Genomic DNA, 25752 nt, shown 5'->3' on the forward strand with positions numbered 1-25752 from the left:
TGTGCCCCTGATTTCTGGAGTCAGAACAGACTCTTCCTTCAGGAAGCCTGTATCAGAGGGAATTAAAAGTTTGCTTTTAAGCAAGAAGAAGGGGGAATACCTGTGGAAAATATTTTTCCGGCTCTCTCCAAGGTGTGGGGCAGAGCCCCCAGTGGTTGCTCCAACCAACCCCCAGCAGCACCCCACATCAAATGCATCAGTAGTGCTGTTGGAGGACAGCTGGCAGGACTCCTCAATGGGAGGAAAGCCAGGAGTAAATTAAGGCACAGCATGTGAACAACATGACAATCCTGGACCTGGAGAATGGCCCAGGGTCTCTACTTATTTCAGGGTGCCAATTAGCTGCCTGTCCTGAAGCAGCAGGATGGGTTGGGGGAAGGAAGGGATGGGAGAGGGCTTGCTGGTGAGACAGGGATGCAGGCACTTGATCTCCCAAGCAGCAGTTGATGGAAGATTGATTTTACTGCTTTTAAAAATATAACATTACTACAGCAGCTCAGTGCTGGTGTTAGGAGCTGAAATCAGTGCTAATGAGGGCCTGCAGGTGTACCCTGATACGGGCTGATGCAGGGCAGCTGGCCATGGTTTGCTGGGCTGCTCCAGGTGCCTGGAAGGTAAGATGGAAATGGAAGAGCTGGAGGCTGAAGGAGAGCAGCGAGTTGGGAAACTGGCTTTGTTTTGTCTCTCATAGTTTGAAAAATGGTTATCGTATCAGATACTGCATTTCTTTAAATTGATTTTTAATGCACCTCTACACGTGCTGCCTCTGTCCTGCAGCTCATCTCAATGACACGTCCCTTGTATTAGTTTCCTGACGGCTCAGGACCGCGCGTTTGGCGCTGCCACCCTCAGTCCCCGTTACTAACGCGGCAGCAGCCAAAGGGGCTGCGAGCGACCGCCGGGGCAAGGAGCATCGCGGCGAAGCCTGCGGGGTGTCCGCAGCTGCAGGGCCGGGACACAGCTGCGCTCGTCCCGTTCCCAGCCGAGATTCTCCACCCCGCGCTGGGTGGGATCTCCCCGCTCCCCTTAAAGCGCAGCGGGCGGCCGGGCTCAGCTGCACCACGAGGAGCCGGTTCGTTCGGAGGAACAGACGGTGCCGTGCGGGACGTGACACAGCTCTCGTCGTTCGTTCCATGGCAGGTAGGAACAGGTTTTACTTTTGTCCTTCCTTATTTTGTTTTTCCGGCGTTGTTTCGGTCAGCGGGGCGTGTTTGGGGGCTGCCGCCGTCACCGTTTAAATAGAAAATGGAAAACTTTACAGTGCCAGGAATGTGGGGAAACATCAATAAATAGCCCCCAGAACCAACAAGTACAAAAAGACCTGTTAGAATCTGAGAACCGAGCATCCGACACGCAGCGGGCGCCTCGTTGCGGGGTGTTGGTGCTGGGCTCGCGGCGCCTCTGGGGGGCAGCAGCCGCCCGCCCGGAGGGATGCGGGACTCGGCGCTGCGTGGCCGGGGTTCGAGGGCTGTTGGCGGGGGCTGCTGCGGGGGGTGAAAGCGCGTTCCGTGCCTCTCCGGAGAGTAAATGGAGCTGTATTTGCAGCATTCTGTGTGCTGAGGCTCTTAGACCAAGTTTGGAGTCCTTTCGCTCCTCGTCGCCTCGCGTCACTCGGGAGCGGGGAGGTGTCGGGGCCGGGCGGCTCGCGGTTGTTTTAAGGGTGAAATGGCTGGTTTTGGGAATGAGCGCGTTGATGGTGGGAGCTACGGATCGTGAGAACGGCCGCGGTGTAGGTGTGTGCTGGGACGGGTCAGCGCAGGAATGCTTTGTGTTGGAGCGCTGCCCCGGCTGCTGGTGTGGGGATGGAGGGCAGCCAGGATTCCCTTAAACGAGACCTTCCCCGATTTACACGTGGTGTTCGGGAGCTGCTCCTCACTCCTCCTCAGTGAGCAGCCCGCAGCCCGGCCGTGCCCGATGGGGCCTTTCCCTTTGCTATGGAAAACCTATTGATTTAATTTCTGCAACGTTGTTCAAGCTCACACCGAATATGTCACTGGTGGCGATGCATGAAATTGAGCAGCCTCCAGAAGGGGTGAAGTGCAAAAGGAGCTGCTGCAAAGGCTGGTGGGGTGGGGGTGATGCAGGCCTGGTGCTGTGTGCTGGGGATGCTGCGTGCAGTGCACGGCAGAGCTTCAGAACACCTCCCTGCTGTGGCTCTGGGTGTGCTGCTGTCGTCCGAGCTGAACGGCTGGTTGCTTTGACAGCAGAGGTGTGCTAACTTTGTATGGTGTTTTGTTGAATACTGTATTGAACAGTAGTGGACAATATGCTGGGTTGGGGCTGGCCTGGTTTGTGATGGGGTGTAGTCTTCTCTTAAGCTTTGTTAAGTTGTTTTAAACGTGAGTGTATAGCTGGAAGACCATAGAGTGCATAGAGTGTCCAGTGTGATGTGTTTGCTGAAGGAGTAAGTGAATTACAGTGTGAAAGTACAAGGGCTGCTGCCTGCCTCACACCAGCCGTGCTTCCTTTCCCCATGTCCAGCATGCAAGGCTCTTCCCATGCTGTTTCTGCATGTGTGTTGCTTCGTGATGAAAGTGCTCTCACAGAGTGTAGGGGTTTTTCAAAAGGATCTGGAACTTAATAAAAACATTCCTAAAAATCCTGTGGAGTTCAAAATTTAAGAAGGAAAACTTATTTTGAGCTGCAGTGCCCTTCAATGTGTAGCAGACTTGTTATTGCTGTCACTGTCCTGCTGGTGTTGCAGGCTCTGTGTGTTCAGGGCTTTAACTAAACACACTATTAATTACTGAAGCTAAAGAGCTGCTCGAAGCAGCTTTAAGGAGAAACTGCAGAGATCTGCCTTGAGCTGCTTCCAGTCTGGTCAGGCATTAAATGAACAACTTGGATAAATCTAAATGACAGCTTGTGACCGGTGTGTCAGGCACTGTGCTGTGTGGAGGGCATTGCTTCCCCTGAAGCAGACCAGCAGACAGAGGACAACTGCAATCTACTCACCTCTATTAATTTTCACACCACGAGTCTTTCTGAGCAGTAACACGTTATCATTTTGCTTCTCTAGGATTGCCTGGTTTTGGCCTGGGTAGGGTGGCATTTTCCAGTAGATTTGCTTATTTGGGATGGTTCTGGTACATGGAAGGGGAAGTCTTGGGGGGGGGGGGGGGGGGGTGTAGAATAATGTAATTAACAAACCTAATTTTCTGCAGTTGTCACTGATCTTAAATTCTGCAGTGTGATTAAACTGCTGCAAGGCCCTCACACTAGCACTTTGTGTGTATATATAGCACATATGCAATGTAGTTTCTGGGCACATTAGGGCTCCTTAAGGAAAGTGCAGATAACCAGCCTGGTGCTCTGCAGGGAAAGCATGTGAACACAGAAAACTGCAAGTCCTTTCCTTTTGCTCATGTACTTCTCACTCTTGCACTGTGTCAGCATTTGATTTACCTCAGCAGAAGAACTGAATCCAGAGCCCAGCAAGCAGAATTTATCAAGCAGATTCCTCCTGGCACCTCACATGCTCACACAGCTCCCTCTGACTTGGTTGGTCAAAACTCCAAAACGATTTTGTTCTGTGTAAGAAGTGTATGGGAGAGGAGCTGCCTAATATCTACTAGAAATAAGTATTTGGCCCACTGTCAGACCACGTGAGTCCACGGGCATTCTTCCATAGGTCACAGTGGCTGTGGGGTGGTTCCTCCCTGACTTGGTGACCAAACCAGCACCATCTCAGAGGTCACCAGCTGGATGATGCCACCCTCACATGCACATGGGCAATTGCAAGGTAAGGGATCCACCCCTCAGCATGTCCTGGAGTCACTGTGGGAGCTGGCACTTGAGCAATGTTCTGGTGCCAGGAGAAAGTGAGCACACGATGTTCGGGGAGAAGAGGTCAGATCTCTTCCTGTTTAGATGTTTTTCTGAAAATGCTTGAGCATCTGAGTGGAAAAATGACTGAGAAACCATTCAAATTAGGAGACAGGAAATACTTCAAAACTGTAGATACAGTCTTGGCAGCTGAAATGGGAAGCAAGATGTCAGGTAGGGCTGGTGAGTGCACCGCTGGGCTGGCAGCTCATGGGTCTGGTTCTCATGCTGCATGCAGGGATGATTTGCCCAGCAGCCGCTGCTGTCAGCCCTGTGCCAGTGCGTGGTCTGAGCCATGGGTGTCTCCTATCAAAGCAGTGATGTTCAGTGAGTGGTGTTCTTTGAGTTCAGAACTTCAGTATTTCCATTAGTGGACAGTGAAAACAGTGCAACTAAAACTAGTTTCACAGATTATAAGTAAGCAGCAGGCTCTCCAGTGCCAGGTTACCAGTGTGATGAAATGAGCTGTTCAGGCTGAACATCAGCTCTTCTCTTGACTCTTTTTCCTTTTCAGCAAATAACTGAGCCACCTTATGCCCTTTTCTAGCTAGGTGTTAAGTTGATGTAATGCTACTTCTAAGCTTCTTCAATTACTCCTGCGTCTGTTTGTGTGCATTGTGTCCTGAGGGCTGTGCTTCAGGTTTGCCCGTTGAAGTGCTGTGTGACCATGAGTGCCACATAAAATAAACCCTTACTGTTGAAAGGAGTTGTGCTCAGTCATGCTCATGTTTGTGCTATCCAGATTCCTGCTTTATATTCAACAACGCAGATTTTCCAGGCAGTCTGCTTGCTTTTTATTGCTAAGTTTGAGAACAGAATCTAGCACAAAAGAGATCTGGGAGCCTTAGTTCCATTATAATCACCTCAAGCAAGTTTCCATGGAGCTTAGAGAGTGAAGCTAATTTAGATACTTCTGAAAATGTCACCCTAGTTTTATTTCCGGGGCCTGGACACCTGAATTTCTAGCTCAATGCTGCTCTGACCTGACTGCTGCTACATGTTAAGTATGCTCAAATTTAATGTATGCTAATGTTGGAGGGGAAAAATGCCTGAAAGTGAAATCCGTTGTCTATCAAAATGTGTTCTTCAAGGCTTAGCTGTTTTGTCTCTACTCTGAACTTAATGACAGCATCCTCTGTGCTGCTGGAAAGTTGCTTTCCTGCAGTCCCCTCCATGTGCTGTGTGTGGGATAGATGTGGCATTCAGTAATGGAGTGGTATCCACTCAAAGACAGGTCTCCTGTAGGATGAGTGGCCAAAGAAGAGGTGTGGGTAAAGCTTGTTGTGTCACTAGGATTGGCCCGTTTTCTGAATAGTTTAAGAACTTGCTGCTTAGTTTTGTTTGTTATTTGATAGCAAACACAGCTTAGAAAAGAATCCTGGATGGGTTTGGCCCTAGAACCATTTTGGGTTCGTGCAAACGCAAATAAACCTTTCCTAAAAATGTTCATTGCAACCCCACCCTTGAGGAATGGCCCTCTCTGAAACGATGCAAACACAGACAATGCTGGAAGTCAAGTGCTGAACTGTGGCTCTCCTGTGCACTCAGCATTTACTTTTGTATTACCAAGAGCTCCTTGGAGCCAGGGGGGTGGGCTGCTGGGAAGCCACATACTGTATGGGGTGGGCAGGAAGGCAGCATCTGGTTGTGTGTCCTTGTGACCCAGTGAAAAGCAGTGGGTGGGGGTTGAGGCTGGAGCACGGCCTCAGTAGCAACAGCAGCAGGATTTCACCCCGTCCTGCGATCCCATCTGTAGACATAGAGAATACAGAGAACCCGTCTCTGAACCTGTGTTGTAAAGGATTTAGTTCAACATCTCTGCAGAACAATTAATATAGCAGAGCTGTGAGCAGACAGTCTGAACGCCTGCAGCAGGAGAGCTGCTGTGCAAGTTAGTTCCTGGAATTTGTAAGGCATTTTGTGCTCCTTGCTTGTAAAACAATGTAGAAACGCGTTGTCCAGTTTCTGTGAATATCTGAACTTCTTTTCAGTGTGCCCGCAAACCACCGGAGTAGTCATCTGACTTCAGCAAAGACAAGGGGGGGAGATGGAATTGAATGGTTCCAAAAAGGGAAGCTATCAGGCTGTGGTCTGATTATTTTTTTTTTATTTGCTTCCTTTTCATTGCTCTTTCCCGCCCCCCCCCCCCCCCCCCCCCCCCTATACAGAGACATAAATAATGTTAAATTCCAGATCACCCATGGGTCTGAAATCCAGCTGAAACAAGGACTCCTGCCAGTTTTTGCAAACATGAAAGAAAAATAGCTCATCCATAATAAATGCTCCTCCTGACCTATGTTATCCTTTTGCATTTAAGGTCAACTATCTCTGAGAGGATGGGGGGAAAGAAAGGAAGATAAAGGGTATGCAGAGAGTCAGCTGCAATAACAAGCCAAACCTCTGCGTGAAGGGCTTCCCATCAGGAGTTTGATTTTCAGACTGTTCACAGCTGCCAGTACATTTTTTTTTCCTTTGGCCTGAATAACATAAATAGTGGGCTGTGTGGTGCTGGTGTAAATTTAGGTCAGAGCTTAAACCTTGACTTTTGAATGTACACACATCTTGTCCCTGGGATCTCAGTGGGGCGGCATGTGGTATAAAATTAATCACAGGTATAAATCTATGCATGGCTTCTTCCCGCTTCTGTGAATTTGACTTCAGATGACCTCAGAGGAGTGCCTTTGGAATGTAGTTTGTGCAATGCAGGCAGATTTTGGCTTGGTGCTTTCTGCTGTACCCATGATAGGGGTCGAGAGCGGCTGTTTGGTTACAAACAGATCATTCTGAAATTCTTCCAGTTTTCTTTTCCTTAGTAATATGTTTCTCTGTCCTGACAGAGAAAATGCCTGCAGGTTTTGTAATCCATTTATTCTGCTGCTCGTGCAGTTGGAAGGGCAGAAGGAGGTGTCCTTTTTTGCATGTACCTTCACCTTTCTCCAAGGTTGTACCCTCATAGAACCACAAGGTTGGGAATGACCTACAAGATCATCTCATCCAATTGTCATTGGTCAAGATTCAAAGCAGGAACAGTGAATAATTCAGATGTGGTATGAGTATGTTAAAGTATTATCGTACAGTGGACAATTGGAAATGTTATTAATGATGACATGGAGTTGCTGAAATGCAATTCAAAGAGGACTAGCTGGTTCAGGAGACAGCAGCCAAAATGAGACACTGTTTTAAGGTCTGCACCCATTTTCTGCATGTCCGGTTCAAACTTTTCTTCACTGAATGCACCTCTGTGTCCCCTGGCCCAGCCCCTCTGCCACCCAGAGCAGATGCCCAGGACCACATCCAGGCAGCTTTTGAGGCTCTTTAAAGGAGGAGAGTCCAGAAGCTTTCTGGACAAATATGCCAGCTCTCTATTGTCTGCACAGAACAGAAGTGTTTCCAGATGGTCAGACAGAGCCTCCTCTGTTTAAGTTTTTGCCTGTTACCTTTTGTCTTGTCATTAATCACCACTGGAAAGAGTCTGTGGGCTCATCTGTCAGGGCCTGTGGGTAGGGACTGCTCCTTGTGGCCCGTTTGTCTGTTCTTCTTCCTGCTGCTCCTTGGAGAGGGGTTTTGTTTTCTCTAAGGAGCATGCAGCCCTGTGATGCTCACTGCTGTGTCGAGGAGAGGGGAGGAAAAAAATAGCTGAATTCCTCTTGGTTCTTGAAATAAACTTGGAAAAACCTTTGAACTTCCTGTGCTGGTGGAATATGTTTACATACATGTTATTTTCATTACATTTCTCTTCCTGAGAGTGTGAGAAAGGTGGCAGTGTGGGTACAGGAAGGGGAGCTGGGGAGCGGTGTGAACATCCCTTCTTAAGAAATAAGGTGTGTGTCAGTGTGCATCTGGGTTGTAAATGGCTTCAGGAGTGCAGTTCAGCTTTGATGCATATGATTGTATCATTAGAAAACAAATCCAAGGGGATATGTTTTTAATTAATTTCATTTTTAATGTATTATCTACTGAAAATACATAGCTGATCCTATTGGCATTTAAAGCTGCTCTTTTTTTTTGAGATGATTCCAGACCTTAGAACGTGTCACAAAGTTCATCTGTTCCAGGTCTTTGGTGCTTGTGCATTGTTAGGTGGGCAGCAGCAGCTGTTTTCTGATGCTGCACCATCACACTTGATGCTTGGCTATCTGTCTGTAGTCAGGATAGTCAGAAGAAACAAGGCTTCTTAGGAGGAAAAAGACAACACAAAAGGAGTAACAAAGAGTTTAGCTTTATGCCTAAGTTAAAGTGTGTGGCTTGATTTAAACTGCCTTAGCTGTCTTCTCTGAGGCTGTAATGCTAGGAGGTCTCATGGGTCTCATCACCAGGTGCTTGTAATAATGTCACTATTTCCAGGACTCTTAACACAAGCAGCATGGCAGGGGAGGAATTGCTAAGGGTAGTTGACTGAGGATAATGGATAGTAGGATGAAATTGAGAGGAAAAACTTAATTGGAATTAACTAGCTGAGAAAAGCCTCTTGATCTGTCAGTGAAATTGCCTCCCAAGAGCAGTGGGATAGTCCCAACCACGTGGGCATTTAAAGCCGGTCTAATGTGTGTGATTCCCTGAGTTAACTGGAGTATCTCAATAATTGGAGCTGACACAAAGATTTATCTCCTTTGATTGACTCGCTTTCACAGAGGCTCATCTCTTTGTGGTAGGGTGCAGAGCTTTCAGGGCAGCTGTTTGCACTTAAACTGCCAGAAGCTGACAATATGTATCCATTTCAGCTCTTGGAATGCCTTCTTTGAGAAAACACTTAAATCACTAAAATAGACAGTGCTAATCAGTCTGCAGGAAAATGGAGCATCCTTACCTGGGGCTCTGTGCTATAAATCTTCTTGTGGCAACGCTCAGTTATCATACAGCACTAGAAAGCCATTTAGGTGCATTACTGCCAAATGCCTGATGCAGCCTGAAAAATTGGGCTGATTTTGGCCAAGGCCATAAAAGGAAGAGGTATTTTGCCAATTGTATAAAAACGAAAGGTTGGTATTTTGGCAGAAAGTACCATTTGCAATAACAATATTAATCGCACTGAGATGATGGCAATGATATCCTGTGCTGATTTGAAACAAGCCACTGTACTGCAGCAGGATGGCCCAAAGGGGCGAGTTGTGCAAGGAGGTTTTGTGTTCAGCTGTGTGACCTTGGCCAGCAGCAACCTCTGCTCTCTGACTTTGCCCTCTCAGCCAGCACAGCTCTCCAGATCAACACCTTCTCCAGTACTTTGGTGCTTTTCACAGTGTGCTGGTTTGTGTGTGAGGCTTATAAGTGATGCCCAAATCCATCAAGTTGTATAAGGAGGAAAAAGTTATCGCTATTGAAGATGACATCAGCTTGGAATGTTTGCTGACTGCTGTGCTTCAGGTCACAGCTGGCGGTTGTCAATGTTTGCAAGGTTGTAGGATGACTGACTCAGTATGACTCCCCAGCTCAGAGGTACAGCCTCTCAGAAGTGTGCTGGCCTATAAGCACACATTCCCATGGTGAAATATGCCTCTTTTTCTTTGTTTTTCCTGGAATACTGTCAGGTATTGCACTATGAGGGAAGTACTGCAATTTACTCTTAAAGAGTGGATGGTTTTCAAGGAACTTGCATTTTACAGGGACATTTTGTTTCAAACTGCTGTTTCTCCTGTAATGAGGAGGTTGGGTTAAATATATCTGTGCAAGTCCAGGGATAAAAAGTTCAAAAAGTAAAGGGAAACTGAGGAGAAGAGCTGGTGGAAAAACAGAACAGGCAGAAGTTATTTAAAGATACAAAACAGAGGGGAAAAAGAAATGTAGTTAAAAATACCCTGTGAGATCTTAGGCTTTGGGTAATATCTGTAAAGCTGGTTTTGCTCCCAGCCCACCATTCCCAGGCTGTTTTTTCTACGCTTGTTCTCTTTCAAAGAGTCCTTGAAGGGGGCTGGTCTGAAGCTTCTCCCTTGTGTCACAACGCAGATAAATTGTTGCTTTGCATGTTGTGTGAGGGTGCAAGTAAATAAATATCCATCGTTTGTTAAAGCCAGCTGGACTGCTCGGCTTCTGGTCGTGTCAGCCCTGAATTTCATGTCTGAATTAGACTCATTGCTCAGATGGATTTCCTTTGATATGTTCCTGAGTAACTCACCATTTAATTTAACTGAGCGGTTCCTTGTTCTCCTGTTCTGGAATGATGGATTGTGAAATGCACTCCTTTAAATTAATCCGGGCACTTGACTTCCATCACAGTGATCTTTCTCAGCGGTATGCTAAGTATGCTTTTAAAAGGTATGCTGAATATGAATGCTATGCGCTTGGTTGATGATTTAAGCATTTACACTTTCCAGACTTCACAGAAATAACAAATATGGCTTAGCAGCATTTGTTATAACCTTTCAGAAGTGATCGTTCAAGTAACCTCAAAGGGACGTAAATGGATTTCTAAATATGATGATAGAAGTGAGGGCAACTCCCCTCTCATCAGAAAGCCATCAATTGGAAATGTGGCTGAGCAAAGTTTGTAAGACATCTGATTGCAGGGCTTCCATAGATCATCCAGAATGCTTTATATTTGAGCCATTAATGGTAAAATATTTAACGTGGGTGCTGTCACTGCTTATGCTTGTTTGGGGCTGCAGGGGAACAGTGCCCATTTCCCCCCCCCCCCCCCCCTTTTATTGTTCCTTTTTCTTGAAGATAAAGTGGGGTATTTCTGGGGAGGAGGAAAGGAGGAGTGTAGGCGTAGTGTCTATTTCCATACTGTCTCCTTTACTACACATTTTTGTTGTTCTCATAAAGTTGAGTAAATAATATTGATGCAAACCAGCCCATCAGCTCCTACCAGCCTGGGTGCTCCCTCGCTCTGATACCAGAGGCAAGGGCTGTCTGTGTCACAGTAAGGGGCTGCACAGCATGTCCTGGGGCCAGCTGGAACCCAGCAGCTTTAGCCACTCTCAAACATGGGAAAACATGACAAATGCTTCTGTTACTGAACTATTCCAGTTCTTACTCTATATCAGCCTATGACATTTGCAATGCCACAAGTAACTTCTGTGTGTATTTGGTAATCAGAAGAAATGACGCGTGTATTTTATACAATTCTAACTTAACCAGCTTTATCTGTCCTGTTGCTTTAAAATAAACTGAAGCATTGAAACCCACTTCTTGCTTTCTGTCAGCAGTCTCCCAGGACAACACATACTGTTGTGACCTGCCAACTCCATGTCTTGAAACAGCCTCCACAGCCAACCCATCTAAGGAAAAATTATTTGGTTCAAGAATTGTGTCGTGCCTGGGCACAAATAAGACCATAACCTCCTGTCATGATTAGGCTGGCACTGAGCTTTAGTTCAGTCTTAAGGAAGGACTGAATAGTACTGAAATCTGAAGGCAGCAAAGGCAAAACATTATGTTTTGATCTGAAATGCTTTTGTTAATGGGTTTCAGTTGTTTGGGAGTTTTAGTCTCAGTATTTCTTCTCTGAGCATCATCCTCAAATCTGGAATGTGAAATGATGTTCTTTTGAGTTGGAAAGGTCTATAAAGACAAAGTGAATTAATAACCAAAATGAAAGGCTTTGAAGTCTCCAAGCCTTACAGGCTCCTGTTGATTTGTGTTGCAGTGGATACATTTTTATAGCTGTCAGTTGGTAGTGGGCACCTTGTGATTAACTGCAGGTGTTATGGAGGATGCAGCCATGTATCTTTAATGTACTTAAATGAGACTTAAAATCCAAAGGGGCTTTTGTCTTGTCTCCACGATGCTGTGAGAGGCAGCACCAAGGCTCAGGTGGTCGCCAGACCTATACCTGGATCTGGCAATGCCAGAACAGATGCTGCCAGCCCTGCCATGAGAGGAGCTGGGAAAGGACCTTGCCAGCCATCCCAGAACCAAAGCTGACTGCTGGTGGTTTCAGTACTGGCTTTGGGTTCTTTGCTATCTCCTAAGATGAAAATCACAACTAAACCATGATGCAGGTTCAGTGCCTCAGGCGGTTGCTCTTTAAGCATTTAGCTTGTCTCATATGAGATTTGCTGCCTGGAGCTCTAAGACCTTGGATGTTTACCAAGGGCTTTAAGCTGATGTGAGCTGCAGTGGCTTCGGTGCTGAGCCCACTTTGGGCCAACCCAGCTCGAGGAGTCTTGACATTTCTGGATGTCTTCTAACCATGTAATGCTGATAGAAATGTTGTTTAAAAACTTGTGGGTTATTTAAACACAGTGCGTCAAATAAGCAGCCTTGTGACGCCCTACAGCTGGGGGAGACAAGTGCTTTGGGGAAGGAAGAGGTCAGCACGAGTTATGTGCAGAGCTTAAACCCTGACAAGGGACAAGTTGGATCCGCAGAACAGAGAGCAAAGCCTGTGGAATGCTGGGAGTGCAGTGCTAAGATGTTAGATGTTTAAATGTTTGAAAAGCTGCTGTGGACTGTGTGCTCTTATTTGAGTAAGAGCTTAGTTTAGCATGAAGAGATTAGAATTGGCTACAAGGCATGGCTGAGATACATCAGTGCATTGCAGAGCCTACATTCACATTTGAATATAGCTCTATTTGGCCTTTACATTGATTTTAAGCCACCTTCTGACCTGTTGTAGGAGCCAGGTGTGTGGTCAGGGCAGCAGTGGTGTCGTAGCAATGCTTTTGCATTTCTACCTAATTGCTCCAAAGAAAGTTATCTTAAAGCAACGTGGATATTGACCCATTTCTTGACTCTTGTTGCAGTCTGTATTATGGTTCCAACTTTAGACCCTCTGTTAATGATGAGCTTGATCCGGGAAAATAGCAAGTAACATGAATTATATAATAAAATCAGTTCCTGGTCTGTAATGACAGATGCTGGGATTAACCAGTACTCTTTTTTCTTTCTTTCTTGTTGATGCATTCTTGGAATAGATTGGCAAACAAACATCAAATACCATTGGAAAGAGTTTCAGCCTATGAGGGGAATGTGAGCTGATCAGTCACTCATGAACAAACATTGGCTGTTCATAAAGACCAGTGAATTTCCTATCTGTAAGGAAGAGCTGCTGTCCCCAGGTTATTGATCTGAGCAAAACTGTGGCCTCAAATACTTGCAAATAACAAAGCAAAGCAAGGATGTGAATGTGGCCAAACCAAACTGCTGTAGAGAACTCATGCAAGTATTTGCTAAACCTCTTGAGCCTGCATTCTATCAGGATTTCATTTGGGTTTTATTTCATTTGCATTTGGGATGATGTCACAGACAGTGACTCTTCAGCCTTTGTCCACGGGGAAAATACTTTTTCAGTCAATGGATTTTCTTTGTTTGGAAGTTTTGGGTTTTGTTAGTTTTATTGATTATATCTGATTACTTACTATGTTAAATCATCGTGTTTGCTAATTTTCTTCTGTGGATCTGATCATTCTTCCCCATTACCTCATATACCCTTCTATCTCTTTTAACTGTTGTTTTAATGTATTACTTGTGTGTTCTGCACTGTATTATGTATTTCCTCCCTACCAGTTGAACCCGAATCATGCAGGTTTTCTCTGACCACCTGAAAAAGCCAAATTCTGAGCGCCTTTTATTAGGAAAGCAAAAGTGAAACTGCCTCTTTCTCTCTCTGTATCTCTACTCTCAAAATGGAAACACTCAATTTTGCGGTGAAAGTTCATTTCAGAGAAAGAGATGACTGAAACACTCAGCCATTAGTGATTTGAAGTCAACTTCTGGGGAAGTAATGTTAAATGTTCTAGTTCTCCTGAGACCAGCCTACCCAGAGCACCGTGCCTTGTTTCACTATCCAATTCAGATAGCTGTGCAGTGTGGGTTTACCTGCAGGTATTCCTTCTAAATGAACACACGTAGTTGGAATGAGAAAGCCTGTACAGACAGATGTGTGTACCCATATCTACGTAGCCTGTGGTACACACAGGGCAACAGGGAGTTGTATGGTGCTTTTCAGTCAGATGGTAATGAGCAGGTTGTTTGGGCTGTACTGAGTGACCCGGGGTTTCATCTTTAGGGTGCGTTGACCAAGCAAAGGCAGTGCATTGACCCAGACTCCGCAGCTGTAGGCTGGCTCAGTGTACCTTGGAGGGGCTGATAAGCCTGCTTTCTTTTCACATAAATAAATTGCTCACAGATGAGTTCTCTCGAGTACATGATTTGTGACCTGTGGGTTGAACTTGTCTCTTGTGCAGTAGTTTTATTGGCATTTTGTATAACTAAGAAAAACCTAATGCTATGCCATGACACAGCACGGGCAAGATGCTCGTTTCACACTATTTACTTCTGTAATACAGGTTTATTGATGTTGGCTGCACTGGAATCAAGCAATTACCCAAGCTGTTCCATGTAGCTCCTCCTAAGTATTTTACATGGAATATATCTCAGTCCCTGTAAAACACCAGCCATGCGGAGTGCTGCACTTGCTGTTGGACAGCCTGCAGGATCAAAGCATGGAGAAGCTCTGGTCTGGGACTGCGGGGAGTTTTATCTCCGATCTGCTTGGAGAATACTGCTCAAGTGTGGTTTTAGAAATTGAAAGAGTTGTACTCCCATATCCCCTAAAGTCAGAGCGAGTTAGACACCCTCGAGTCCTTTGAAATTCAGGTGGAGCAAACAGCACTTCCTCTAACTTAGGTAGAAGCAATTAAAAGATCGGCCAATGCTGCCAAGCTAGTTAATGTGATCTGCAAAGAAAATGCCTTTCGACTTGTCTGGGTCCGAGTAACTGACAAGGGAGGCTAATGACAAGGATCCAAGTAAAGATCTTAATGGTGGCTTGGGAGTCCCAGTAATCAGCTTGGGAAGCTAATGCCAAGGAGCTGGATAAAGATGCAATTAAGCTCACTGCAAGGTCTGGGGATAGATTGCACTTCTCAGCTGTGCTAACTGAGGAGCTGGCTGTGATTCCAAAACAACAGCATGACAGTAAAGTAGGAAACAAAGGCCAGATATCTCACTGTTTTCATTTTCCAGATGTACGTATTTATTGTCTGTATGGAGCCTAAATTACCCTGGCAACATTCCAAGCAAGGATACTTTCACTTGTATTAATAAAATGCAATTAGTCTTTGCATGTTACACTGCGGAGGACCGCTGGCTGCTGGTCAGGAGGCGGCTGAGCAGGGCAATGGTTCAGGGCTGGGGGGCAGCGGCACTGGCTGGGCTGGGTCAGTCTGCTTTCATCTCCAATAGAACAGGTCTCAAGGAGGAGTGCCTGGGTGTCCTTTTGCCTGTTGCTGCTGTAGCAGGGTTAGCTCTGTGTGGGGAGAAGAGTTTTCCCATGCAATCAGAGATTGGGAAAGAGCAAAATTGTTTGGATTTTTTTTTCAGTTGCTTTCCAGATTGGGGTAATATGTAATAATAATAAAAAGGCAGGATTGTCTTGCCTGCTCTCCTGCCTGTGCTTGCATGGCATAGGGAGGAGCAGAAGTCCCTCATGAACTTGCCTTGTTGAGCAAATATGTTCTTTCTCACGAGCACAGAACTGCAAAAACTGTAGGACAAACCCTTCTTCCTGTGGAAGAGGCCATCTCTAGGTGGGAAAACATCATTGAATTCTCTGTTCTACTCATAGCTGGTGTCACTGCTAGCCACGAGATATTTGTTTGCCTCTTGTTCTCATCGTGGCTTGGGTTTGGTTTGCTCTAAAAACAACATCATGCATCCAGCATGTTGGGGTGCAGCAAGAAGAGCTGAGCGTGAGACTGCTGGGCTGTACTTCCATGTGCTGACCCAGATGCAAACCTTGGATTGCTGTGCTGCTGTACTGGTCCTTCTCCTGGATCCTGTCAGCAGGTTTGCTCTCTGTTGTAATTTTCTCTATGAATATAATGCTTGTGTTTTGTTGGTCCCCTGCCTTGGTATTTTGTGAGTGCTGCATCTTTGGTGAAGATTGTGATAAGTTACAGTGTTGGGTGTAATAATAAATGTTAGTGCAGTATATATAGGCCACTGAGGAATATATCAGATTTATTTCTGCCTTTTTAAATATGGTTTTATAACATTCCTGTGAAAGGAATCTCTGCCTTTTGGTCTGTGTCTGTTCTAACAAGTGCTGTAGTACATGTGGATGTAAAAAGTGTGCAGCGTGAGATTCCTCTCCTTCAGCAGACCCAGGAGCTGCCAGTCTGTGCTGAGTTAGAGCCTTCTGGCATGCAATCGTGTAAACATGTTTATGTTATTGAGGCATCTGTTGAGTGTTCTGTGAAGTTACATTCTGCTCCTGCTCCTGTGGGAATGGTAAAGTGTTGGCCATCGGGTTCTATGGATTGTCAGAAAGTGAGCAGTTAATTCTTGACATCTGCTATGCTGAAGTTGCTGCCAAGTCGAGTGGGTAGTTGGCAAGGAAATAAATATTGATGGGCCCTAGCAACAGGTACTCCTGAGAACCCCTGTTCTGGGAATGCTTGGGCAGAGTCCACATTATTAATGTTGTGATGGGATTTAAGGCCTATTTATAGGGTTTGTCTGCGTCTTATCAGCTCAGAGTGTACAAATGGTCTTTGCTGTACGAGGGCCCTGGTGTATGACATCTCAAATATGTGCTTATAACTGATCTCTCGTTTGATGTCTATCCTATGTCAGAACCTTTACTACAGAGGTATGTGTGTGTAAATGAACTGGATGCAGTAAGTTCTTTCTCTTAGTAGTATATTGACAATAAATTCATAAGCAAGGTCTTATGGGAATCCTCTGCATGAAACTAGCTTGCATATTCTGTAAAAGCATTACCAGTGAGCAATGTTGTGTTCTCATTGCAGAACTTGAAGCCAGAGAAGCCTGTGCCTGGCTGCGGGCTGCCGGCTTTCCCCAGTATGCCCAGCTGTTTGAAGGTAGGATCCCAAAGAGCAGCTGATGCTGAGCTCAAGTAGAACTGCTGATATGAATAATCTTTCAGAACCTGGCACTTCTGATGGGAGCACTTCCAAATTCTGCAGTATTTTCATGCAAACCCATAGATAGCATGCAGCATGGTGCTTGTTCTTGCAGGAGTGATGCCTTCACCAGGCTGGTGTGGCCTCAGGATGATTCTGTAAAGGACCAGAACTTGTCTGGCTGTGGTTAGAGTGCGACTCAAATTTCTGCTTAATTTCTGCTTATAATTTACTTATAATGGTTTCTTCTTTGGGCCTTTATTTCTTGTCTGACACACAGACTGCATCCAAACCCATCCAAATCTCTGCAGCCTGCAGTCTTGAGTGAGATTGTTTTAATGGTGTTTTTGAAGAAGGATGTTGGAGAAACTGTCAAAATAGATTTTGATGTATTTGGCCTATGTCAAACCTGTAGCAAATTTCCCTGTCTTTGCCAGCATAATTCACATTTCAGCTCCAACTTCTCTGTTTGCAGATATGCAGTTTCCTATTGATGTAAGGACTGTGAGGAAAGACCATGAATTTTTAGATGGAGATGCAATCGAATCTCTGTTCAGGTAAATGTTACTCATGGATCATCTTTAACACCTGCAGGTTCCACAAGGTGTTAGTCACTCAGCTGTTCCTGGCTCGGTTTGAGTCAGAGTATGACAAAGTCACCGATGCTGTGACTGTATTGGGGCATAATTGACTCTGCTGGCTTTAATTAAAATGCTGGATAATAACTCCTTCCAAGGATTTCACTTCACAACCTCATTTTTTTGAGTTCCTTTAAGAAGTCAGCTCAGTGTTGTTTCATTTTCGAAGTCTTGAATCAGTTTTTCACGGTCAATCCTTAAAGCTCATTTTAAGTTTTTTGAATGCAAGTGCAGCTAAGTCCAGTCTTCTTTTGTTTTAAGATGGCAGAGCTGGACCTGTGAATGTCATGGGGCTGTTAGTGGGCACCGCTTGGGCCGAAACATGTGGAGAACACCTGGCTGTGCACCAGTCTTGGGCACCAAAGTAACGCTGATTCAGTTTAGAAGTTTGCTGCTAGTTTGGAGCATGTTTGTTTTTGACAAAAAAATAAAAAAATAGCTTAAATTCAACACTTGCACTCTTCTTCTTCTACCCTAGACGGCTGAACACGTTGAATAAGTGTGCGCTGATGGAAGTGGAAATAAATCGTCAGAGCAAACAGGTACGTTTGTGAAATGCAGTTAATTTTCTCAGTAAAAGTGTGATTAAAATAATTTTTTGAAGGTGAATGAAGGTTTGCTTGTTGCCAGGCACTCACTGTGTGTGGGCAGCACAGCAAACACAGCACCTGGGGTGGATGCTCAATGTGGCTAAGGGTCTCCAAGAGGGAAATGTGCCACAGTCCCACAGCCGAGTGGATCTCTACCTGAAGGTTTTGGTCACTGAAGAATGACGAAGTGTTTGATTTCTTGTCTCTGGATAAAAATATCATCTGGCCAAATGCTCTGGATTTGCTGCAAAACTGAATTTTTTTATCCTTAGATCAAATCTGCCCTCTTTTCCTGTGGTAAACTTAGAGGACTTGTCAGCACGCTGGAGTGTAATTTGTCACCATGTTTTTCAAGTGGCAGAGCAGAGCTCAGGGTAGACCTTTGGTAACTGAATGTTCACATTTCCATATGTAGGTTTTGGAGGCAGCAGTCTTGTTTCACTTACGTTTTTGATAATGCAATGTTTTCAAAACTGCCCTTGAAATGTTTATTCATTTTTTTCCTTCCAAGAGTGACGACTCTGATGATGATGATGAACCTTGTGCAATAAGTAATAAATGGGTGTATGAGCGGTGCAGCCAGAAGTGGTTTCGCCTTGAGAGCCTAGAAGGTTCCACAGAAGGTGCTTGTGCATCCCTCACAGGCAGCCCAATACTGCAGAGCACTGGCAATGAAGACAGCGTCCTTTTGGACCATGGTGACAAGCACGATGCCTCATCAATTCACAGCGCTAGCAGTGGTGACAGTGATGCTGTTAGCTCCCCAAAGCCTGTTGAAGACATGGAAACCAGCCTGAATTCCTGCAGTAGAGTTGCTTCGCTGGAATCTGCCTTTAGTTGTTCACCTCCCCCCAGTGAATGTTTAAATACCACCAGTGAGAAGAAGCTTTGGGATAAGTCACTGTACAAAAAGAGGAAGAGCCTTCTAAAGAAAATGGAGAAGTTGCACTTAAGAAGCTGCAACTTAAGGAGTGGTCAAACAAAGGCCAAACCCATCATAAGTGAACCTTTCCTTCTGGAAGGACTTAATGAGGAGAAGATGAAGATGCTTAACTGTGTAAATATTGCTGACCTCCCTGGCACCCAAACAAAGAGCAGTTCTCCTCCAAGCTGCAATAACAACAGTAAGTTTGAGAACGGGAGAACAGTGAGCACTGCCCGTCCTCTTAAAAAACCAGAAAGCTGCTGTGAAAGAAAAGGGAGGGGTGCAGAGGACTCGGAGTCTGGCAAGCTCCTGCTGTGGTGCGATGTATCTCAGGGAAACCTAAACAATGAAGTGAAGTTACAAACGAACCAGATGTTTCAAGTACCGCAAGACCACAAACCTGGCACTTTCCCCAGAGCCCTTACAAATAGTCCTGTGTCTCCAGGAGACGACTCTCCTGTCAGCTGGAGAACTGGCTGCAGAAAGAGCCGGAGCAGAAGCCGGTCCAAGGACTCCAGATCCCCCTGGAGCCCCATCTCAGGCACAGATAACAGGCTGAGTGTGTATGACAACATGCCTAATGTTGAACTCGATAAGCTGGAGGCAGCAGAAGTTGGAGATGATGATGTTTTTTCAGAACTGAACAGTGTCATAGAAGACGTCAAAGGTCTCAGAAAGCTGGTTGATCAGTGGACAGAGAAGTACTCAGACGATGGGTATTTGGACTTTGCCAGTGACTTGACGGCTTTGTATCCCTCCTCACCTAAAGAAATCTGTCTTGACACAGAGCACTCGGAAGTTAACAGAGCAGCTGAGCTGTCCTCTGAGGGAGAGCACAGCTCTGAGATGGGCAAGGAGCTCAGTTCTACAGAGCTGGAGTTCATGGCAGACCCTACAAAGACCAACAGGTCAGTCGTCCTTGTGTTTCCCTATTAAAACACCCTTCTGGAAGCTTTCCCTGTTGGTTCTCTCCACTGAAAATGGAATTGTTATTCCAGAACAAAATGTTCTTAAGGGAGTCTGCTCTGGGTATTGGAGTCTGCACCGGTGGTGCCAAGCAGTTCTGGGCTGTAGGCAGCACAAGGTCTACATACATCTGCTCTGATCTCGTTGGAAGCAGGGCTCTCATGATCTCAGGTTGGGTAGTAGGGAAAAGTTATTCTCAGGAAGGGTGTTAATGCAGCGGCACAGCTGCTCAGGGAGGTGGTGGGAACACCGTCCTGAAGGTGCTTAAGAGCTGTGGAGATGCGGCACTGAGTGGCATGGTGGGGTGGGCTGGTGCTTACATTAGATGATCTTGAAGTTCTTTTCCAACCTTAATGATTTTATGACTCTATGTATATCAATACTTAGATATATAGAGTCAGACTGATGGCTGGCTTACTGTGCTTCTTACTGAAACCTTTGGTACGGCCACAGAGAGAAGCACTTTGTTTGACAGCAGTTAACCACAACCTGTTTGGCAGCCACGGGTTGTGTTTAGTGGGGATTTCACAGAAGCAAGCAGAAAACTAAGAGAGACAATGGGAACAGTCCTTTGGAGTGACCAGCTCTTACTTATCCTGTAGGCACAGGAAGCAACATGGGTCTGTGGAAGACAATGGGAACATGGAGGGCTCTTCCATGCAGACGGACAGTCCATCGGCTGCCCAGCTGGCCCGGGCACAAAAGCTGGCATTGCTGAAACTCACGGCTGTCATGGACAGATACTCCCCTTCCAGTAAGCAGGGCTGGAACTGGTAAGTTGAAGCAAAAGGTGTTGGAAAGGAGAGGATCTGATGCAAGAAGGTGAATTTCCTTGTCCGACCAGGTTACGTTGTCCATAGTGAGGAAGCTCATCCCATTAAATTAGTGCCACTTTGTGGTTATTTCTGTGGCTCCAGCATTTCATCTGCTGTAGACAAAACTTGTGCTCCTTGCTGGTGGTTACAATGTGTGACTGGTTTCAGAGCACTGTGTAGTTTCTCTCTCAATCTGCCCGTGTTTGGGGCTGTGCTGGAGGTGCTTCTCAGGGACTGCAGGAACGGAGGCAAGAGAGGGCTGGGCAGGGCTGTGCTGGGAGCTGTTAAGATTGATGTGCTGGTTTTTGTTTTCAGGACTATACCAAAGTTAAAAAAAATAAAAGCCTCTGACTACAAGGACAAAAATGTCTTTGGGGTCCCATTGCTGCTGAACGTTCAGCGAACAAACCACCCGCTGCCTGTCGGCATCCTGCAGGCACTGGACTATTTAAGAAGCCACTTTCTGGACCAGGTATGAACTGAGGACATGCCACTAAGCAGAGAAACAATGCTCTCAGTCATGGTTTGCCTGGGGGAAGTAGCCATCTGCTTCCATTGGCACCAGAATATGTTGGTGTTTAAGTCCTGCTACCAGAGGGTTTAAACTATCTAAAGGAAAGAACAGTGATGTTGTGTTGAGTGCTGGTGACTTCAACATTTTCTGTTCTACTTGTAGGTTGGCCTGTTCCGCAAATCTGGTGTTAGATCCAGGATCCTGTCCTTAAGGGAAATGAATGAAACCAGCCCAAACAGTGTGTGCTACGAAGGGCAGTCAGCCTTTGATGTGGCAGATATGGTGAAGCAGTATTTCCGAGACCTTCCTGAGCCCATATTTACCAGCAGGCTCTGTGAGTCCTTCCTCCACATCTACCAATGTAGGTAACAAAACCTATGGCTTTCCAATTCCTTGAACATCTTAAGCTCCTTTAGCATGTGGCTGTATGAAGCTGGACAGAATGGGACTGGTGCTGTGAGGCTTCCTCGGTGTCAGAGGGACAGATGAGTCAGGGCCTGACTGAAAAGACAACTTCAGTGTGCGGAGATAAGCCTTCATTTGGGCTGCAATTAGCACCAGTTCTGCCTAGAGCCAGTTGTGTAAGTCCACTGGCATTGCCATTCAAGAACTATAAGTTGTGCACCAGCATCGTGGAGTTTGTGTATTGATGTGATGGGCAAAAATCATACACATGCTGTGATGGTGACAGCAGCCTTTGTGTTGTGAGCTGGAGTGACAGGGCAATGCATGAACCTAAGTGTTCAGTGCCCTGCTTAGCATGTCTGTAATGGATGCTGCTCTGCAATCATGCGTGATTTCCATTGTTTTCTGTTTCCAGATGTGCCAAAGGAGCAGCAGCTGCAGGCTGTGCAGGCTGCCATTCTCCTTCTGCCAAAGGAAAACCGAGAAGCTTTGAAAATTCTCCTGTTCTTCCTACGAGATGTGGTTGCGTGTGTTGAGGAAAACCAAATGACCCCAACCAACATCGCTGTCTGTCTGGCTCCGTCGCTGTTCCACCTCAACACCCTCAGACGGGACAGTTCCTCCTCCTCCTCTCGGTATTTCATTTTGCTGCTTGCAGTAGCATTTTTCTTTGCTAGAGCAGTGCTTAGTGTAGCTGTCCCAGGCTCAGTGCCTGCTTCTAAAGGGAGGCAGTTGGGATTTGTCACAAATGTGGGTGCTGAGGCCCAGAGGGGGCTGCCCTCAGTGCAGGCTGAGCACAGACCATGTGCCCCTCCTGTCCTGCTGCTGGGGGGTGAGTGAGTGAGGCAGCACATCCCTGGGGCTCTGGGTGCCCCGTGTCCTCCTGCCCAGCTGTGCCCCCTGCCTGTGTTACTGTGGGATGTGTGGGGACTGCAGACCCCTGGTAGCAGCTGCTCTCAGTCGTTCCGCTGGGCGATAAGGGATTGTTTCTGCCAAACAGAGCCAGGGCATCCTGCACGTTTATCTCCATAAGTAGAAGTTAAGCTATCTGGGTTGCATAACATCTGCTCCTACGTGCAGAGAGGAAGGTGCCCTTTGGCCAAAGCAGGCAAATGGAATCTCAGTGAGCATTCAGCCTTATCTGTGCTCCTGAGGCTGAACTGGTTGCTCTGTGCCCCTGTGTGTGGACACAGGCATGGAGGCCATGAAAGCAGCACAGTGCCCAGCAGCACAGCCACTTGTCACCTCACAGGTGACTTCAAGACTGGGGCTGTTCTCAGGGTGAGGCAGGAGCACAGGTCAGCTGCTCCTCCCAGCTGCAGGTACCTTCACTTCAGCATTCCTTTGAAATACCAGGATCAAAAGGAGAGTCAGAGCTTTGCCTTTGCTGTCACTGTGCAGAAGGGGGTTCCTTTGAACCCTCAGGGTTGCTGCAACCAGGCATTAATGCTGCAGAGCAGGGTTCAGACTTCAAAGTGCAGGGCTGACATTGAGGTGCACTGCTGAGGACTTGATCTCCCAGTGGATTTTGGAGCTGTTTGGCAGGAATGTACACAGATAAGTGTCGGAAGGCAGGATTAATTCTGCCATGCAGTGATTGATTGAGTTTGTAATAAAGAGGGGACTGATTTTGAAATGTGTGCCATGTGGTCCTTGTGGATGCTGTAGGAGCACAGCAGCTGCAGGCTGCATACAGAGCAGTTGGGTTATAGTTATCTGTGGCCATGCATGATGTGATCTGGGAAGTGCTGTGCCCTGTCTCTCAGGAGGAGATGTGTTCTATGCTGCCCCTGTCTTGGTCAGGGGTGATGCAGTGATGCACCATATGGCAGCAGTGCCGTGTTCCTTCCCCATCTGCAGATCGAGCCAGAGGAAGTGCAGCCTGGGGAAGCCGGACCAGAGGGAGCTGAGTGAGAACCTGGCAGCCACGCAGGGCTTGGCCCACATGATAACGGAGTGCAGCAGGCTCTTCCAGGTATGATGTGCTGTCACACTGAAAAAGCAGGGGCGGGGGTTTGCTGCCCTGGGCTTGGGGTCAGCTTGGTGTTTGTGTAACTGAGGGCTGCCCCATTCACACTGGTGCCTGTGAGGCAGAGGCTGCCATAATGCTCTGTGGGGAGGTCTCAGTTAGGGCTGACCCTCCCGTCTTGAAGGAGCTGGCAAGAAATGGGGCTTTGTGCTGGAACCTGGTTGTTGTGACAGCCATGTGCCTGTGTCTGCTCACAGCCCCTCGCCCTCTCTCCCCCACCCCTGTTAATTTGCATTTGAATCTTAACCCACAGACTGATTTCCCAGCTTGACCTCGGCCCTTCCTTGTTATTATGGACTTTGCTGGCACTCACTGGACTGGGGCTCACCCCAGCTGCTGTCACCGATACCAAGCCTGCCCTGTTTTCTGCTGCCCCACCTCCCTCCACAGTCCTCGCCATGGATGTGCCTGCTGATCTGCACTTGGGGGCTGACCGTCTTCCTCTCCTGTCTGCCAAGCTCTCAGGTACTGGGGGATGGGGTGGCTTGTCCTGCAGCCTTGTCACAACTGATTCCCAGCCCCCTTATCTCAGGGAGCCCTCGGTGCACCCCAGCATTCAGCTCTGGTCTTTCTTGCACATGGCTTTGAGCAGCATGGAGCTGCTCATCCTTCCCCAAAGTGAGCCCACTGCCAACCCTGTGCTCCCCATATCCTCCATGATACATCTGTCTCCTGCTACTGCCCCCTGCTCAGCTGTTCATTTCCAGGGTGTCCTGAACTCCATCCTCCTGGCTCTTGGTGCCCCAGGCACTGCAGTGTGACCCCAAAGCTAACTAACCTTGGGCCGGCAGCCATCCTGCACCTTCCTGCTATGACTGGTGCACTGTGAAGGGCCATGATGACGTCCTCTGCCCTTCTGAGGAGGGGCCTTTGTGATGGGACTTGGGAACAGCTGAGCCGGGGCTGTTCCCCCTTCTTGATGGTGACCATGAGGAGTGGCCCCTGTGGAGCTCTACCTGGATATGGACCTGCTCATCCGGACCCACACCTTCATCACTGGACCGTGTCTGTCCCTGGCTGCTGTCTCTAGACTGGACCCTTCCTGGTTTGGACTTGTCATCAACCAACAGTTGCTGCAATTTGTGCTTAGCTGCAGAGCACTGCTCAGGTACTGTGGGATGGGTACAGTGCCCAGCTCAACATTTTGAGGGAGAACAGGGACAGCTGGAGGAGGTGAGCGGGAGTACAATACACCAGAGTGATGCCCCCGCATCATGGGCTGCCATGCTGCTGCTCAGCAGGTGCTTCCTTCAGCCAGTAGGAAAGAAATTGGGCCATCTATCTGCTATGGGAGGGTAGATACCTGTGTCCTGTTTGTATCCCTGTATTGTGCTGCTATAGCTATATGTGGATGGATAGATGCAAACAGATGTACCAGCAAGCAGGTAAACAAAGTGAGACCAGCTCTCACAATCCCTCCAGAGGATGGCACAAGGGAAATGCCTATCCCTGCTGCCAGCAGTGTTCAAAATCCCCTGAGTCCTCAAGCACTTTGCTGGCTGCAGATCTATCTGTTTAATCTCATGCACTTGAGCTCTCCCTTTGCTTTGGGTTTGCTGGAAGGTGCTATATGAGGGAGAGCAGCACGGAGTTCCCATTTTACCAACTCTGAGGACTCTGAGTGGAACTGCCCCAGGTTTGTGCTGTGCATTCAGCACTGCAGTGTGGCTGCATGCAACTTAATGTAGCAGCTGGGCTCTGATGGCAGGAAGCCACTGCTTGTCTGGATGTCAGCACAGGGCCCTTGCAAGGAACAGTGACAGGAATGTGGGGTGTTCTTGCAGATCAGTCTCAGTGTGCTCTGTTGTCCTGGTTAGTGTTGAGTCACAGCCCCCTGCTGTTGAAAGCTTTCTCAGAGTGCAATGTTTGACCTCTTCTGCAGCTACAAGTGTGCTCCCCTATCAGTTCATTTAACACCTTCCATGCAACAAGCACCAGAGCACCAACCCTGCACTGGGGTTGTGGGCTGCCAGAAATGACAAGAAACATCAGGTGTCCTGCTCCCTGATGGGCCTGGTAAATAAGGTAAGGATGGTGCTGGGCCTCAGTTAAGACACAATGACTGGCTTGAGTGTGGGTGACAGTCTGTGGCTGAGGTGGTTTGCAGATTTCTTGTTATTCCTCAAACTTCAGAATAAAGATTACAGTTTTGGTGAATGGGCCCAGAGGGAGTCAGTTCCTGAGACCAGAAATGCTCTGAGCTGTGCCCACAGCACCAGTTCTCTGCCTTTGGACCTGT

The 25752-nt window shown here is 47.1% G+C and overlaps 1 protein-coding gene across 2 annotated transcripts; it reads left to right on the forward strand.

The window, feature by feature from the left end:
- Positions 1 to 430: 430 nt before the first annotated feature.
- Positions 431 to 25670, forward strand: LOC107320244 (rho GTPase-activating protein 7-like). 2 transcript variants are annotated; one of them, XM_085518826.1, is made up of 12 exons: positions 431 to 614; positions 824 to 1140; positions 16518 to 16589; positions 17107 to 17188; positions 17748 to 17811; positions 18371 to 19692; positions 20353 to 20523; positions 20881 to 21037; positions 21242 to 21440; positions 21900 to 22119; positions 23345 to 23459; positions 23767 to 25670. In XM_085518826.1, the coding sequence occupies exons 1-12, from the start codon at positions 565 to 567 to the stop codon at positions 23782 to 23784; spliced, it is 2787 nt and encodes a 928-aa protein (XP_085374952.1). In that variant the 5' UTR covers positions 431 to 564; the 3' UTR covers positions 23785 to 25670. The 2 variants fall into 2 exon arrangements, with proteins under 2 accessions (XP_085374952.1, XP_015731410.2); XM_015875924.3 differs by lacking the exons at positions 431 to 614; positions 824 to 1140 and adding an exon at positions 3670 to 3742.
- Positions 25671 to 25752: the final 82 nt, after the last annotated feature.

Source organism: Coturnix japonica, chromosome 18 (assembly GCF_054131305.1).
Source record: "Coturnix japonica strain WE chromosome 18, WE-NBRP24, whole genome shotgun sequence".
NCBI lineage: Eukaryota > Metazoa > Chordata > Aves > Galliformes > Phasianidae > Coturnix > Coturnix japonica.